At 46.1% G+C, this 17,831-nt stretch overlaps 1 protein-coding gene across 1 annotated transcript; it reads left to right on the top strand.

Annotated features, from left to right (window-relative positions):
- Positions 1-549: 549 nt before the first annotated feature.
- NRIP2 (nuclear receptor interacting protein 2) lies at positions 550-17,250 on the top strand. Its single transcript, XM_058837458.1, has 7 exons — positions 550-1,115; positions 5,694-5,870; positions 10,277-10,359; positions 10,791-10,918; positions 12,781-12,833; positions 13,651-13,793; positions 17,121-17,250. The coding sequence occupies exons 1-6, from the start codon at positions 885-887 to the stop codon at positions 13,741-13,743; spliced, it is 765 nt and encodes a 254-aa protein (XP_058693441.1). The 5' UTR covers positions 550-884; the 3' UTR covers positions 13,744-13,793; positions 17,121-17,250.
- Positions 17,251-17,831: the final 581 nt, after the last annotated feature.

Raw genomic sequence — 17,831 nt, 5'->3', positions numbered from 1 at the left:
AATACATTTGCCTTGGCTGGAAGCAGAAACCAGACCTTCAGCATTTCATTCAAGCTGCACAGAAAAATCCTTCTGTGCAGCCTATTGCAAAGGCACGACACTCTGCAGAAATGAGACTGGGCATGCCTGCCAGGAGCCTTGAGGTGGATACTCTCTCCCATTTACCAAGGCACTGCATCATCTTCCAGGCTGACCCGGGCTGCCGCCAGTATTTACAGAGACACTGAGATGCGTCAAAGCCCCCTGGCAGAGGCAGCGGAGCGCGCCGGCTGCCGCCGGGAGCTGTAGCGTGTCCCCAGGGAGCCGGGGACAGGCGGGCACGGACACACACGGACACACACACGGACACACACACGGACATACACGGACACACACGGGCACACATCGACACACGGGCACACACACACAGACACGCACGGTGCGTGCGCGCAGCCCAACGAGGTAAGTCCAGCCCCCAGCAGCGGGGCCATCCTTCTGCTGCTGGATTTTTCCAGCCGGAGCATCCTGCCGGCGCTGCCGTGATTTATGGAAAGCGGTTTCTGACGCGGGGCTTTTTCTATTACGACAGGGACCCACGGACTGGAGAAGGCAAAGCTGCAGTCAGGGCAGGAGAAGTGAGAGAGAGGAAGAGGCGGGAGCAGAGGGACACGGAGCAGTGGAGAGGACAGAGGGAGAAACAGGCACCGAGACACATCAGAGATGGGTGAGTTATAACTAAGAGAGCAGGAGGAAAGGCAGAGAAAGGAAGCGAAGGAGAGCCGTGGGCACGGGAAAGGGAAAGGAGACCAGAGACTGAGTCAGCTTCCAGAGGGCAAACACCAGGAGACGAGCTCAGGGAACATCTCAGCATACCAAGAAGGACCTGCTCTGTCTGAATCTTCACCATGAGCACAAGGAAGAGCTGCCCCCTGCCACTGGGGCAAGAAGACCAGGAGGAAAAGCAGAGCGAGAGTACTCCTGACCTGGAGCGACAGGAATGTGAGATGGAGCTGAGGAACAAAGCTATTCTGCAACAGAAGAGGCGCCTCAAACAGGCCACCCAGTTTGTGCACAAGGACTCTGCTGATCTGCTACCCCTGGATGGCTTGACAAGGCTTGGCACCTCCAAGGATCTGGTGAGTCCAGTGGGACCCGCTTTGGGAGGGAGTGCTCCTAATAGCCTTCATTCCGGTTGGGAGCTGCTGTTAAGTTTTGTGAAAGGATCATAGGTTCAGCAAAAATGAAACTTCCCTTCAGGATCATCTAGGAGCAGGTCAGGGTGAGGGAATTAATCACTCATTTGCTTGCGTCCATCTTCTTGTGCCTCCCCATAGGAGCCAAATTCCTCAGGCAGACACGGACTGGAAGGACTCTCCAGAATCCTAATTTCCATTCACCCAGTACCTATATATGTCCATGTGACCTGTATATTTCCATGTAGGACATCTCTGAAAGCCCCCATGTATTCCAGCATGATCCAGCTCAAAAGCAGAATGCTTCCTGGACTCAGCAGGGAGGGAAATACAATTCATGAAACTCTGAGAGATTTATGTTTGACCTTGTCACCTTTTTGTATTTTTCTCTCTTCCCCCCACTTTCTGGATTTACTGAGGGGCAAGCAAAGGGCAGGACTGCAAACCAGGCACACAGACAGATGCAGTGTCTGGCACTCTGGATGACTCCTTTGGGGAGGAGGCACTGGAGCGAGGCTTATGGGCATCTCCTTGTGGTGACGTGGATCAGGAAGCATCAGGGAGGGAGGTCTGTTCCAGGAGCCTTGGCAGTCTGTGGTCTGGAAGGGCTTCCCCGAGGCTGGAAACAGATTCCCACAGGATCTATTACTGGCTCAACTGCACACAAATTCTCCTTGCTCTGGCAGTTTTGCTGTCCAACTTCTCTCCACTGTAGAGTTAAACTGCTCAAGGATGTGCAGCTCTAAACCCATTTCCTGAAAGAGGGCTCGTGTCTGGGTGTGATGGGGGCACAATCACTTGTTCCATCTGTGGCAGTGGGTGTCAGAAAAGATCTTGCCCCTCCCTGCGGTCTGTGCTTCCCCATCTCCTCAGACAATCACAGCAACACCACAGATGCTCCCGTGTGTGTGCCTCCAGTCATTCCCCAGCTCCCGAGGCACGCAGTGGCACAGGGCCACATGTGTGGGGCTGGCAGGTCCCTGCCACTGAACAGGAGCCAATCCTCCTTGCTGGAACCTTGGGGTGCAGCGGCTTGCAGACGAGGGCTCAGTGCCACGTTCCGTGATGGCACATCCTGCCGCTCCCGCCACCCTCCCTGCAGCCCCTCAGCTGCCTCAGCAGCTGCTGGGAGTCCCTGGCACGGCAGGGTCAAGGGCAGCTCCTCCAAAGCACACTGAGCTGTCACCTCCCGTTCTGCAGCCGCACGCAGGGCTGTCAGCAGGGACTGGTGTGCAGTGTCCCTCCGGCCTGCGCACAGTTGTGGCTGGAGTGCGAGAGTGGCGTCACATCGTCTGAGCGAGGAGCAGGGACTCTCCTCCCCGTGGGGAAGGAGCTCAGGCCACGCTGGAGCCCGGAGAGCCGGGAGTGATGGTCCTCGGGGCCTGCAGCGCTGCAGCTTGAACATCCCCTCAGGAGCGTGACCCTGGGCCCGTCCCTGGGCAGGGAACGGAGACGAGCCACTTCTGAGTCTTTTAGTGCGTGTTTGCTCACCCCAGCCACAAAGGCAGGCAGAAACACATCTGCCAGCTTTGCTTTGGGATTGTCTCCTGTCACACCATGCCTCAAAGCGACAACTGGCACCCTGAAGCCCCAAGGGGTTCCTTGAGTGAGACAGTCCTTGTCTAAATCACTTGCCACAAGCAGCTCTCCTGCTGGAATTAACCATTCCAGGCAGGAGAACTCATTGTATGCCGACAGCATTCGGCTACTGCAACCCACTGCAAACTTCATGTTTGGTCCATAACATGAAACATTTTTACCATCGGCCTAGGAAGCAGTGAATAAAACATGAGATTTTTTTCTCATATGGACAATTTGCTCTGGTGTAAGAGGGCACCAAATAAAGTGGGGCCCCTGTGCCAATTTTGCACACATAGTGCCATACCTGGGGTCAGTGTGGTACCTCCATTTCTGCTTTAACTTGGAGCAAAAGAAGAACCGGGTCTTAGATTTCCAAGAGGGATCCAGCAGTTCCTGCAACTTGATGGGACACTGTGATATTGCTGTGATGTTTTGGGTGCTGCAAATCAGAGTCCAAAATATGCTTTTGGCTTATTTCTCTAGGTGCCTCTCCAGCACTATGAAAACCCCATCTCTTTTTCCTAAATTGATCTGGCTCCCTCCTGGAGGACAGAAATACAAAAAAGGAATGTACTAAAAATGAAGCAGCAGCAGGAACTGCTGGGGAGTTTGATTTGGAAAGAGAGTAAAACACCCCTGACTCCTATAGCACTTACACTGGGAGGAAAGTTTAATTAATTCCCCAAAACAGGTCTCCACTGCCAGTGCCAGAGACTCCAGCTGTGGCAGCTCCATATTCTAAAATCAGAGAAAGGCCTCATGTAATTTAAATTAAAATATCTGCTTTCTTTTGCAGTCACAGGCTGTTACTTCTTGCCACTCTTTTCTGTGTATTCTGGGTGTGCACTCAGCTTATGCAATGCATCAAGCAGTGCCGGCGATTTGATGGGCCCATTATGTCTCCAATAATGAATAATTATATGTTGCCTTAGGGACCTCATGTTTCCAGCTTTGCAACAAAAAGCATGACCAGTTTGGCATTTTTTTTTAAGTGGCAAAATAAAAAATAAGTAGCTATATGAGCTAAAATATTCTGGAAGTACCAAGAAGGTCTGAAGATCTGACTTCTTGCCTTCCAAAAATCAAGATCCCCAAGCCCATACAATGTCACTAATCATAGCAAGACCTGGAAGTTTCACATTGGAGAACCTGAACCTTCCCTAAATTGCACTGGGAATCTTCTTTGATCCCTCTACGTGCCCTGAGAGAGCATCCTTTCCAGCTCCTGGCCACAATACTCACAACATCCTCCCTTACCATCCTCGCAATCTAATTGTTTCTGACCAGTCCAAGAGCTACAACAGTCTCTCTCCACTTCAGTGCCTCACTGGTGAGAGAGAAGATAGGCAGGGCCCTGGGAGTCTGCTCTTGAATCAGATGCCTCCAAAATCCCAAAGCTCAGCTAATCCCCACCAGCATTTGGCCTCCTCCCAGCCTGAGTGACAAGAGGGGGACAGAGGTGGAAGCTGCAAAGGGCTTGCTCCTTCTGTGGGAAAGGTTGCAGGAAGAGAGAAAGGTCCTTTGCATGCCAGATTGTGAGGAAGGGAGGGAGGGAGGATGGGAATTTGGAGACCTGCTGTTTGTTGCCTGCCCTTTTCCCATGGCCCAGATGTTAGCTGGCAGCCAAACTGGCACTGTGCTGAGAGTATTTAGGGAGCTAAGCACAACGGCCAGCTGTGCTGTGGCCGGCACAGTAGGCTGGGAAAAGACCAGGAACAGAGAGATATTTTTACCCCACTTTTTCAACTGCTGCAGTGCTTCTCATGCGGCATGTGAACAATCTGACTCTCACCCCCTGAGTGGCAGGGAAACAGAGCCATGAGGGACTTGGCTCCTTGCAAAGAGCAATGCTGAGTGTGACCAATGAGCCAGTGACAGCCATCCTGCACCAACCATTGGGCAAATCTGACAAGTCAGGGTGCTTCAAATTGCAGTTTGCACACTTCTCTGGCCTCAGCTCTCTGGCCATGCCTGAAGCTAGTCTGAAACACAAGCAACCTGTGGGGTTAATGCAGCCCAGCTCATTGGCAAGTCTGATCTAGTTCAGGTGTTTGGCCTGCCCATTGACAACATCCTGCATCAAACTGCTGCACAACCTGGGAGATGACTTAATTTTTTCTTTTTCTTTAGAAAGATAAAAACAACAGTTTAAGCTGTAGCACATTAACCCCTTTAGATTGCTTGCCTTTCTTCAAGCAGGCAATTGTTACTGGGAATGCCATGGCCAGCTCAGAGCAGCTGCTCTCCTGCAGATGGGCCGTGGGGCTGAGTACCTTGAGAAAGGACAAAGCTACCTCCAACAGGCACCTGTTTCATTGATGTTTCCCATTGTTGATTCAGTGGTTGTGCAGGGACTGCATGGATCAATACTGGGCAAAATGTAGAACATCTGATGGGGGGGAGCAGAGGAAGATTAATCTTCCAAGGAAGATTAAAAGCTCATTTTAATTTCCTCCTCAGGGTGCTTCCTGCTTCACTACAAATAATTGTTTGTACACCTAAAATACCTGCAGTCCTGCCTTCTTGCCCACATGTACATCACACACATGCTGCATTCCTTGTGCCCTTCCACATTAGAAGGTGTGAATGTGCCTGGTGGGACGTCAGTGCATTGCCTGAAGAGGAATGAGACTCTCCAGTGCATGTTTAGCTAAAGGAACAGATATATGTGGGGAGAGCATGCATCAGGCATGTTCTTCTCCTCCAGTAATTGCATCCCAGAGACCTGCCTGTTGCAGACATCCCAACACTTTAACACCAAATTACCGGCTACAGAAAAAAAATCTTGGGATTTAAAGGAAGTTTTTTTGGGTAAGCATGTCGTTCATCAGGACAATCAGTTCAGTCAAGCATTTTCAACCTGCATCCCTGAGCTAGCAAATGTCCTTGTCCTTAGCTCCATACTTAGCTGGGATTTCTCTTTCTTTGTGATGGAGACAGCAGCCTCATAGTGTGGTCCAGCGGCGCCTCTTGGAAGGCAACCTGAACAAACTGCGGGGCGAGGCCAGGGGTCAGTCTGCACGGGTTCAATCTCCGCTGGCAAAAGACCAGGATGAAAAGATGGAAAAGGGAGAGGACAGGAGAAAAGAGACTTCACCCCTGCTAATACAGTGCCAGGTAAGGCAACAACACTGCTGCTGATTTCACAGTGATGGCAAATGCTCAGAGTTCCAGCTGCCCCCCTCCCAAGGGCCATGCCGAGTTATAAATCACAAAGCCAGCTGCAGCCAAAGAGAAGATATTTCATGCATGGCCTCTCCTAGAGTCTGGATGCAGGTTTTCCAAAAGCCAGAGGAAAGCCTTTCTGCTACATACCTTCTAGTTACTCATATTTGAAGATAAATTGCCTTCATCACATATCCTTCCTTTGAAGGCCAGCTTTCCCATAATGTGAGGTATTTTATAACTGCATATATAAGCAAGGAATGTCTCCTTATCACTTGAAGACAGGTGCCTCAAGCTGATTTACATTCAACTAGTTCTAGTCTAGTCTGATTCTCTCAGGTGTCAAAGGACCTCCTCAGAAAGTGGCTAACCATACTCCAAATTTGCACAGCTGCATCTCTTGATGGAAGCAGTATTTTCAGCTCCCTTTTCTTCTTATATCCTCCTATACAGCAGAAAACCCTAACCCTGGCCCCTGCAGTTAGAGAAAGCACATGCAAAAGCTGTGGCCCATGAAAGAGGGCTGGATGGTTAGATCTGCACAGTAACATGCAGATATGAGACTCACCAAGATACAGACCTGTTGTACAAAACCCATTTTAAAGCTGGTTTTAATTCAGTTACCTGTCCTAAAGAACATCTCCCATATCCAAATGTAAAGGCTGCACTTCCAAGAAAAACATATATACCTTTGAAAATTCATTTGGCACAATAAATTATGATAGGAACACAGCCTGGTAGCAAGGTTCTGAAAGGCTTAGATCAGGTATCTCCCTACCAGGAAAAGGCACTGTCTGGTTTGTTTTGCAGCCTTTAGTGCAGCAGTTAGGTGTTGCTTACCCTGCATTTTACACTTTATATATAGCTGGGCTAACATAACCACACTTGGGGACAGACTTGTAGAATGAATGGCTCTCGGGGTAATTTCTCCAATTACTTGGAGCTTGTTTTTGAACAAATAAAGGTGTTTCTTTTTCTTTAATAACCTCTCCTTATTGTTCTGCAAGAGAGAATTTAGTGATAAAGGGTGGGGTTTTTGCCAGGCATGCACACTGAACAAGGACAGGCATGTACAGGTATTGTATCCCAGGGGCAGTAGCTAAGTCAGCGTTACAGTCCACCAGTCATTCCCTTTTGTGTTTCTAATGGACTGAACCCCAGCTGTCACCCACATTTCATTTTCCCTCACAGAGGAAGGTTAATGAGCATCACAAGCAAGGAAGTAGGTCTAATGCTGCATGTAATGCTCCCTGAATTCTGCACAGGTGTTTCTCTCTTTTTTTGCCTCTCTTAGGAGCCAGTCACTGTTTGTTACACTTGATCTTACACTGAAGGAAAGGAAGCTCTCCTCCCCTTCTTTTTGTCTTGCTGCTTTTGATATTCACATCTGTGAACTTCAAAAAGCCTCTCCTGTCAGTAACAGAGCTGTGGCAAGAAATAGGACTCCGGCTGCCAGTTCATTTGAACCAGAGATGTGAGCTGGTACCTTTCAGAGATCTGCTTGATTATAGTGCAGTTTTTATTAGAAATGGAGCACAGCCCCTGAGAAGTTTTTTTCCCCCTGACTCCTGAGAAAAGATAATCTATCGTTTACACATAGGCAAGTATACTGAAAATCTCAAAGTGGTAACAAATTCATCACCTGACTTGTACGTGAACTTGACTAGGGAATAAACCTGAATATATGTAGACTTCAGTGATACATGGAGATTCAGGCAGTAAGTGTTTTCACTCTAACAGGTTTTAGTTGCTCTATGTCTAAGGCCTTTTAAATCCCAGAGACAGACAGACCTAGTCTATAATAGCTGGGCTGCAGTCACTCACCTTCCTATTTGCTTAGGTAAGTTGCCCAGGTGGAACTTCAGCAGAATTACCCCTTTTTGTGACAGTTTCTGAAAAGCACTTTGGAAAGCTAGTCACGACTGGCATCTGCAACATAAAATGTCTCTTGTTGACTAGGAAAGAGATGCTGAAAGATTTCACTGATGTAGAAGGCCAGTTTTCCTCTATGCCAAAGCAACCTGGGATCGATCAGCCTTTTGTTTGCTAAAGCAGCTTCTTGACTTCAGAAGTGACATAATTTCAGAAAACGCAGCCCTTTATAAATAGTGAGCCTTACTGATTCCCCTTCCCCTCTTTCTTGGAAATTCCCATAATTGACATTTAGATAAAAAATAAACATGACTGGTAGTAATAGACTGAAAATTCTAGAGTAGAGATGAAAGTGGGTAAAGTGAGGAAAAGTCCTCCTAGTCTAAGAAGCCTTGCAGTACTTACCAGCTGCCTGCATTGTATTTGTGGTATGCTGGACCAAGGACTTAGGCTCCTGGTGAATTCTCTAGGGAAATGGTTAATGGTGAAGAGCTGTTTACACTGAATGAGATTTAGTGTTGTTTTCTACACATAATCACTGTCCTGTTATATCCTATCAAGCCTCTAACTTGCAGATTTCCCAGCCTGCTCTGAAACAAAACTCAGTAATCTGCCTAGTGATACAGCTTAGGCTTATTATAACAACAGCAGCTCATGCATCTCAAGTCTGCTGCTCCCAAGTGATTCCTTAGCAATTGCTATCCATGCTCCAGGCCTTGCTTCTGAGTAGAGGATGTGGAGACAGATGTTTGGCATGCGCCTGCACTCTGTGCTTTATCTTGCCTCTGCTTAGTCTGGCCTCAGCCCATTCAGGCAGGGTTGATGTGTCAGGGAGGACCAGGCAGCACAGACATTGCAGAGCTCTAAAATCAGAAGGGAGACATTTTGCCATAGAATCATGGAATGGTTTGGGCTGAAAGGCACCCTGTTGGTGTTGTCTGCTTGCAGCATCCTATTTCTCACAGGAGTTGCTTTCTTCTTTCTAACTACTCACAGATAGCACATTTTTGAAAATGAAATATTGAAAATACTGGATGTAGCTCTCTGTCATGATTAATAATCATAAATAGGCTTATATAAGATATCAGGAAATTGAGACATTTCCTTGACCCTGCTGGTGCTGCACTGAGTCCTTCATAGCTGTGCTGATCTGCTTAAGGTGTTCAAGCACTTAAACTTGTCGGGACTGAGCATAAGAGTAGAGAAGAAGTGGCAGGTCTGCTGCTGCTTCTGAGTGGTTCATGCCCCAGAGTGCCATAGTGGATGGGAGAGGAGGAATCACAGGAAAAACACAAATGATAGTAGGAATGCAGTGAGCCTCCCAGAAAGAAAATTGGGGTGGGGGGGTGGGGGGGGGTGGTTGGTGGTTTTTTTTGGGTTTTTTGGGGTGGTGGTGTAAGACAGAGCCTTGAAGAACTAGGCCATCAAGATTAGGTATGATTAGGCACCATAGGTAAAGATGTATTTTGTAGATGACAGTCCATCTTTTCCAGTTCCTTTACTAAGTCCTGTTCCTCCTTTTTTCTTTTTTTCTGAACCTAATTTCTATCAATGTCCTTGATGACCCTATGTTTTCAGACCCCTAAAATAAATGTAACCTGCTGTTACTACATCACCTCAGGCCTGCCATTAAGGGCCTCTCTGCAGAGGGGACAGAAAAGAGATGGCAATCACATCTCCTTTTCCCTTTCATGTTCAAAGGGGTAAAGAAATTAAACGAGCAAGGCAATGGGAACTATTCCAGTAAAATCATGCACAGGTTACTTGGGTGCAGGGCACAGTCTCCCCTTTTGCTAAATGACACCAGCTGTGACTATTGTAATATGAGATCTTATGTCCTTAAAAAGCTATACAGGAACTTGTAATAAGCCCTACACAAAATAGTTATCTCTTGATTTGGTTGTGTCTTGGATTCAGGAGTCATATGGATTTGCCAGTTATCTTGGGAACTGCCTTAAATTCAAGCTCATTTCAGGTGTGTTCTGGGTGCTCCTGCTTCTCCTTCAGACTTCTCCCTCTGGCAGCTTTTCTACTGAGAACAAACATTTAGCTCTGCGACATTGTTCCCTGCAACACCAGAAGAAATGGGGAGATGAAACCCAGAAAAACTATTATGTGCTTGTATTCCTTTAGAAACTTTTGCATATTACTTACTGCTCTGCTAACAAAGCCCATGTGGGTTTTATGAACAAATTCTCTAACTGTGCATCTCTTGACTGGAATACTGTTAAGTTAAAGTCACTAGAAAAAGTGTCTGGGCAATCAAATACGGAAGAAGGAAGGAAAATTCAAAAAATAAATGTTTGAGAACGATTTGAAGAGCACTGGGGAAACCATGCATGTCTTGGATGAACCTCCTGCCTTCCAACTACTGCCTAAAACACCACATCTTGGCTATGTTGCTCAGAAAGTCCAAGTCACACTGTTGGAGGAGTGAATATGCTGATTTTGAGCCCACAGTAATTATCTGTTGTTGTTGTTTCTAGTGCCAAGGTGAGGTATTGAAAGCGACTGTTAACACTGGGTGTCTACCAAACCTCATCTCCAAGAAGTGTTTAAACCAGCTGGGGTAAGTCTTTGCACAGTATAAAAGGAGGGATGGCTACAGAAAAAAATATGGCAAGAACACAGGCACTCTGGATTCTCAGCCCCAGTGATAATTACTGGCAGTTTTGCATGTGTTGCATGTGTTTAGGAGAAGATGCAGAGGGTGGGCTACAGGGAAAGGCATAGAGCACTGGCAAAGCTGTGTGCAGACCCCAGACTCTGAGGCAGAGCTGTGCAATTCTGTCTGTATGCACTGAAAGGCAAAGCTGCCCAACAGGTGGCTGGTGGTGAGGTTTTGCTTGTTGAATCTGCCTCCAGACATACTGTATGAAAGAGATTCCCCCTCTTGTGGGCCTGTTCCCAGTGAGACCTAGAAGAACTGCCATCAGTGACAAGTCCTGGTTTTCCTCCTCTTTCCCTGCTTGAGGCAATAACACCTCTTGTGTCCCACAGGCTGGAAGAAGTGTCTGCCATGGATTGTGGAGACCTCTCTCTTCCCATCCCCAGCGTTGTTGGCAGAGTAGAACATATGGAATTGCAATTTGGCCAGGAGACAGTGCTGTGTTCAGCACTGGTTGTAGGTGAGAGTGCCTGCCTCTCCTCTCCCTTGTTTCTCCTGTGTCCCTCTTGCCCTGCCAAGGGCATTTAAAGGACCTTTGGAAAAAGCGTTACATGGTGGAGGGTTGGTGATGTGGCCACTTCCACAGCAGGCCAAGATCACCATAAACTGTGAATATCCTCAATATAACCAAAGGCAAAGGGCATAGGAAGAGTACAGAGAAGACATTGAAAGTGAGGAGAAATTAGATGTTTTGTCAGTCTTAACTAAGGATGTGAAAAATTCCGATTTTTATTCTAAAATGGACCTTACATAAAATTCTGAAGATGGCTTGATTAATCCTCTGGTGCCTTATGTTCTCCTATGGAATGGGCACTTGTATCTCTGGCTGTCTGGAAGTCATCACAGAAAGTAACAGAGGGTACAGCTTATTTCCTAGAGTGCTCCTCTGTGTGCTCCTCTGCCTCTGCTGCAGGGAGCACCCTGGAAGAACCTGGAATCCCCAGAGTGCTGAGTCTCCTTCAGAGTCCTTCAGCAGTACCCTTTGAAGGAAGGAGCCATAGGAGACAAGGTCAACCCAGCAGGCACTGAGGCAGGCCCAGAAAACAGCAGAAAGGCTGCATGTTCTGTATTTACATCAAGCTGTGCATATGCTGGAAAAAACGTGGCTGTCTTTTTTTCCCCCTGTTCTTTCTCCCTATTACTCTTCCAGCTTTACCTTCTTGCTTTAATCTGTTTCCCCATCTTCGATGAGCCCTGTTCATCTTCCAAGGCCTCCTCTGCTCCCTCTTTCCTGCATTCTTCCCACATTTCTAAGTCATCTAGAAAGAGCTTCCTTCTCTTACACACTCCAGCTTGCTCTTCTTTCCTGCATGTTCTTGTCCTTCACGGGCAATCTGTATCAGTACCAGCACAAGTGAATTTACTCCATAGCTACTATCTACTACCCATTTTGTTGGAACATGGAAATGGCTGCCTGGAAGGAGCAGAATTGCTATACCTGTGCCTTACATTTCCCTGTGCACACAGTGCTCTCACTTAAGTGGGTATAAATAAATTATAAATTGCAGCCACTGATTACAGGGCAAGCAGGCCACCAGCAGGCATGGGAAGTGTTAATGACATTAAAAGTGGCTGCTGATTCCTGCAGATTCCAGGATGTGGGAATTCCTCCTTAGCTACCACTTTAACCCCTGGCATTTTCTGTTTGCTGACACTGAAGATTTGCAGCAGTTACAAGTAGGACAGACAAGTTACATGGAAAAAAAACCTTCATAAAATTATTTAATACGATCATATAGATTGCAGCCATTAGGTGCAGGCTTTGGTCAACAACTGAACCAATAGCCTGCTGCATGTGACCCTCTCCTCTCCATATTCCCATACTTGTTCTCCCCTGATTCACCCTGCTGCTTGCCTTTTGCCTTTTGTCCTTCCCTTACACAGCCCATAGTAAGTTTCATGGGATCTCACAAGCCCCTTCTGATATCTCATAGTAAGTTTCAAACAATCACACAAACCCCCTCAAATTTACCTCACAGTAGTCATGATAAACATAATTTCCTTCTCTTATCAGCTGCAAAGTTCATTTTGACCATATTCAGGACTGTGCTTAAATAGCTCCTTTAAAGGCTCAGCAGTGAGTGGCAGAAGAGTGCTGATTTATTATTGTCACTGTTACCATCTGCTTGTTAATGCTGGTGTGTTTAACCCGTCCTTTTCCTTGTCATTTTTTATCTGCTTTATACTGAAGAGATGATAGCCATAAAAATTTATGAACCAGATGTTCTTGAATTCCATATCCTTTTACAGGAGAAATACACTTTCTTTAACGAGGCAGTATTACATAATCTAAAGCCTGATCAGTCTCTTCTCTCTTCTCAGATGATGAAATGCTGGAGTTTTGCATTGGCCTCCAGACTCTGTTGTCTCTTAAGGTAAGGAACATCTCTTTCTTATTGCAGAGCTCCTTTCAGGAAGCTCCCCAAGATTTGGCTGTTGCAGCATCAGAATTACTTTATAGTAAAAAATCCCAGGTCTCTCATAGCAAGGCTTGTTGCACAGCTGCCTGACTAGGTGCAGTATGCTCTGAGTCACTGATTCCTTTCCAGTCCTTCTTAAAGGTTTTAAGAAAGAAAACACTCAGTAGGATACTATCACATCTTCCCTTCTCTGTATTCCTGACCACACAAATTGCAAGCAGCAAGAGGAAACTGGAGATAAGGCACGAGTTAGACCCATGTTGCCCTTTGAAGGCAGATGAGAATGAGCTCTGCCCTTGCTTTAAGCCAAATGAAGCTGTATGATCACATTCAGTGTCCAACACTCGCTGGCCATGAGTGGAAGGAGTCCTCTCCTTTTGTCAGCTTAGCTCAGGGTCAGTGCTCTGCTGAGCCTGGCTCCTGGGTGGCTCAGGATATGGCTGCAGCAAGCTGGCTCATGCCTGTCACTCATTTGTGGTCACGTGTCAGGCTCATAAAACAGGAAAAACAATGGGTTGAGTGGCTGAGTGATGTGAGGACATCAACTCAGAGAGGGTCATAGGAAGAAGGGAGGGAAATGGCCCTGTGAAGAGTTTGGAGATTAATCCCATTATGGGGAACTGGAGCAAGGAGGCAGCATGTGGGACAGGGAAGGAAAACTGTTAAGGTCTCTACAAACCCAGGGAGGTATTACGGGTTCTCCTCAGTGATAGACATCATGAGGTTTACTATCTGAAATGTCCAGCAAATAACTGTGTCTCTCCTTCTTTAGTGTTGCATCGACTTGGAGGAAGGCGTCCTGAGATTTAAAGCACTGAGTCAGGAGCTGCCTTTTCTACATGCCTCTGAAGAGCCTGGTCAGTGACCGGCTGCATTTCCCATACCTGGAGACTTGCTGCCACGAGAGAGATGAGGGTGAGGCTCCCATGCCCCTAACCTTGCTGAGTTCTAGGCTGAGGCATTCAATGGGGAGTGAGAAAAAGGCAAGTGGATGCTGGAAGCTGTCACTGGGAGTGCCTCAACTTGAGATATCCCTCCTTTCAGTGGACCCTCTTGTCCTGATGTGCCGAGTGGACATTTTGTTCTTGTTCTGCTATTTGGCCCTAGTCACTCCAATTTCTGGTTCTGTAATAAATTTTTGTCATCCCTTAATGACTTTACAATACACTCTGTTCACAAGAGACTCTCTGTGAACAACCTCCAGTTGTTCTATTGACAGGAGAATGGCTTTTTCTCCAAAGACCTTCAAAGATTACCACGAATGTTTCCCTTATTGTTGCCTCAATGCCAGCGTACACCAGTCCTGTTTCTTTGTTGGAAGGGCTCTGTTCCCTGTACTCTGGGAAGCTGGATTTTGCTGCTTTTTGCTGGCTCAGAGCAGAACAGAAGTATTTTCTTGGGAAAACTTTGTGGCAAAAACAGTTTTAGAGTTCTCAGTTCTAAGAAACCTTTGCAGAAATGTTGAGTGCAGATGCCTAAAGCACTGACAGGGGCTTGGGCTTTGCCATTACATTCCTGGGCACTAGGCTATATTATATGAACGGCAATGCTTACCATCTTTTGGTGTTATACCCTGTAGCCAGACTTGCACACCCCGTTCCTCTGGCCAGGCCACTCCTCTCTGCACTCCAGCTGCTAGAGCTGCATCCCTGTTCCCTCCACTGCTTCATTGGAGATCACTCAGTTTAAATGTTGCCATTAATTACAGTACCAAGTCTTCTGCTCAGTCAGCTCCTTTCTTTCAACTTGAAATCCAGTGGTTAAACACAGACCCATCATCAGCCTTGAGTCCTGGCCCATCAACTCTGCTTCTCTTGCACAAAATGAGAACTTGTAGTATCAGCTCAGATTAGAGAACTGTGAACTCATCTTGAATGTTAAAGGTGATTATTAAGTCACTTTACAATTTGGTTTATTTAATTTCTTTTTAATTTCCATATTCAAGCATAGCTGTATTAAAAATACATAATCAATTCTTAACTAGTTCTAGGAAAAATGCACTGGATCAGGGCTTCTTCCATGCCTCATGGCTACTGATTCACTATCGAAACTGCAAAATGTACCTTTATCCACCCTTAAAATTCTATGAAAACCCCATTTTGCTGATTTTCCTAGATTAAACACCACTGACTCACTTATCAAAATGTTCATTGTCCTTGTTGTGCTTCTCAAAAAATGTGTGCATGCATTTCTATTTTTTTTTTTGGTTAGTTCTTTTTTCTACAGCTGTGCACTGTAGTTTAACACATGCTAAGGACATCAGAGTAAAGCTTGGCTGATATGATTTGGGATTCACATACCAGTGATAGTTGGCGTGACTGGCATCTGCTGCTCCTACAAGGAGCATCAGACTTTTACTGTTAGTCATCATATCTTGCAGCTTCTGATACATTCCTTGACTTCTCTGCCACTCTTCTACTTGTGCATCTGACTATTTCTGGCTGCAGGAACTGCTTTCCATGAATCTCTCGAGTGGCACCAACGTTTCTCTCATTTAGTCAGGAAAGCATGCCTACTCGATGAGCCTGTCTTCCAAAGTAGCAGTAATTCCTCCTGGATTTGTATCACTTGCATGCCTGACTGGCTTCTCAAACCCAGAGGTCTAGGCAGCTCACACTTGTACTAAACCATCCTGTGTTCTAGCTGCAGTCTATGTGGGCTATGTCTGGGACAATTCTGCTGACAAAATCTTGCTTGTGATAGACAGAACACCTGTTTCTATATGCATCAACTCAGTTTCCAACTCTCATTGCCCTCTAAAAACACCATGTAGAACAAGGTCAAATAATCTATACATACAGATACCACAAGTCTTATTAACTTCTACAATCCATTAAAAAAACCTCTCTAAACCACAACCTAAAAGCTGATTTTAGCCCTAACCCAAACAATAAACCCTAACAATGACCCTAACTCTAAAATGTAAGGCACTAAATCCTAATCCTAAATTTAACCCTTAAAACAAACTCTAAAACTTAATGCTAGCACCTAAATCAAATCACCACCCCCTAACTATAAAACTTAACATTAAACATAACGCCCTAAATTTAACACTGTAACCCAAACATCTACTGTTTGACTTTAAACCCAAAATAGAAACCTAAAGACATTAATTTGTAAACCCTAATCCCAAAACCTAACCATAATCCCCAACCCTAAACTCTAACCATTAAGCTAACCCCAGCCCCTAAACCTAAACTCCAAGGCCTAAACCTAACCCCTATCTCTAAACCCCAAACCATATAACAAAACCTAACCCCTAACCCCAACTCTAAACATATCCTTAACCCTACACCTAACCACAACCATCTAACCCTATCTGATGGCTTCTGTCATTCCACAAGGGGCCCTGCTTCCCTCTAGAGTGCTTTTGCTGAGTTTTGCTTTGCCCTGCGAGGGGCCCTGCTACCTGTCAGAGCATCCCAGGGCTTTTGCCAGGCTTTGCGAGGCCCAGGCAGGTCTCTGCTGCCTTCCAGAGTGTCTGACAACTTTTGCTGGGCTTTGCTGGTGCCCACAAGTGCATGGGAAGGGGAGGGCCACCAACAGCTCTAAATTCTGGCCACTTCCTTCTAGGAGCAGTGCCTGGTGTCAGTTTTGCAGCTAAGCCCTGGCTAGGGCAAGGGTGTAGGTGAGTAGCAACTTTCAGACTGAAGCCAACAGGAATCTTTCCAATGATTTAAAAAGTGTTGGATGGGATCCTACAGAAAACCGCCACAACTTTGAGTGGACAATTCTGTTTTGACTATTGCCTGTCACTTGCAGCCCAGCAGGTACCTGCACACTAGCTGCTGCTGGAATTCACCAGGTGCTGTTCCTACATGTCTGTCTTGGAATAACTGCTTTTGCTCACATTCAGAACTTCCTCCAGCCTTTCTATGGTTCACATGCCTCATATCCTAAACCACTAAGTTTGGGCTCCTCTGTGAATTAATGTGCTGCAGTAGGTGAAAATCTCTAGCCCTACACCTCTCTTCTCTGCTTAATGACTCTTTCCTATCCTTCTTTCCTTCCACTCATACTGGTGACAAATTTCCTTCAAAAAGGAATTATTTCCTTTTTAGAGAATCCTTTTAACACCTGCCTTGTACCCTGGTTGCTAATACACTTGCACATTGTGCCGCAATCTTGCCAGCCTTTTCTCTTTGTTGTAAACAACTGCATGTACAAATTCTCAGTCACAGAGAGGATGTTTCCAAGAAAGCACTAAATTAGTGTGAGTTCTTTTCTCAACTCTGAAATCAGCTCTAGGGCAGAAGACATGCTCTTCACCTTCCTCCTGTCCATGTCAGTTGAACACACAGATCAACTCAGTAGGAGTCTCTTTCATCCAGACACTGAGGAATCTGTTGCCAACAGTTATCTTGGAACCTCCCCATCAAGCTTTGCTGCAGGCAGAGCTTCCAAATAAAAACATTTCTACGACTAAATGAGAACTGCAGGTCATGATGCCATGGCAGACACCTCACTTCAACCCATTCACTACATCAGTCTAATCCTACAGGTTCAGTACCCGCTTTCCTCACCAGCGCAGCTCCTGGTGGGTTTTCATCTCCCTAAGTTACGGGGCATAAAATGACACACTGTTACTGCACCTGACGTGTGTATTCTGAATTCTAGCCCAAAGACATTTTTCTTTCTCCACAGTATTTTTGTGCCATTACATCTGAAGCACAGCCTCCATTGTGAAAGAAACAAGTCTTGGCTTTAAAACATGATGGTAAAATAGGACTCACAACATCTCAAAGAAGCAAACTCAACTCCCATCTACCTACATGGTAATTTTTAAGTCTTCCAACACTGGGGAGCACAGCAAGGAGTTTTTGAGTGGGCTGGCAAGGCTAAAGACTGTCTTCATTGTAGTTTCTCTTGGAAAAGCTTATTATAAAGATACACTTCCCTACTCCCAAATCCAGTCATCTCTATTGCTTTTGGGGGATAAAGGGAACAAAGGAA

This window comes from Poecile atricapillus, chromosome 1 (assembly GCF_030490865.1).
Source record: "Poecile atricapillus isolate bPoeAtr1 chromosome 1, bPoeAtr1.hap1, whole genome shotgun sequence".
In the NCBI taxonomy this organism is placed as follows: domain Eukaryota; kingdom Metazoa; phylum Chordata; class Aves; order Passeriformes; family Paridae; genus Poecile; species Poecile atricapillus.
This window is presented reverse-complemented; position numbering and strand designations above follow the sequence as displayed.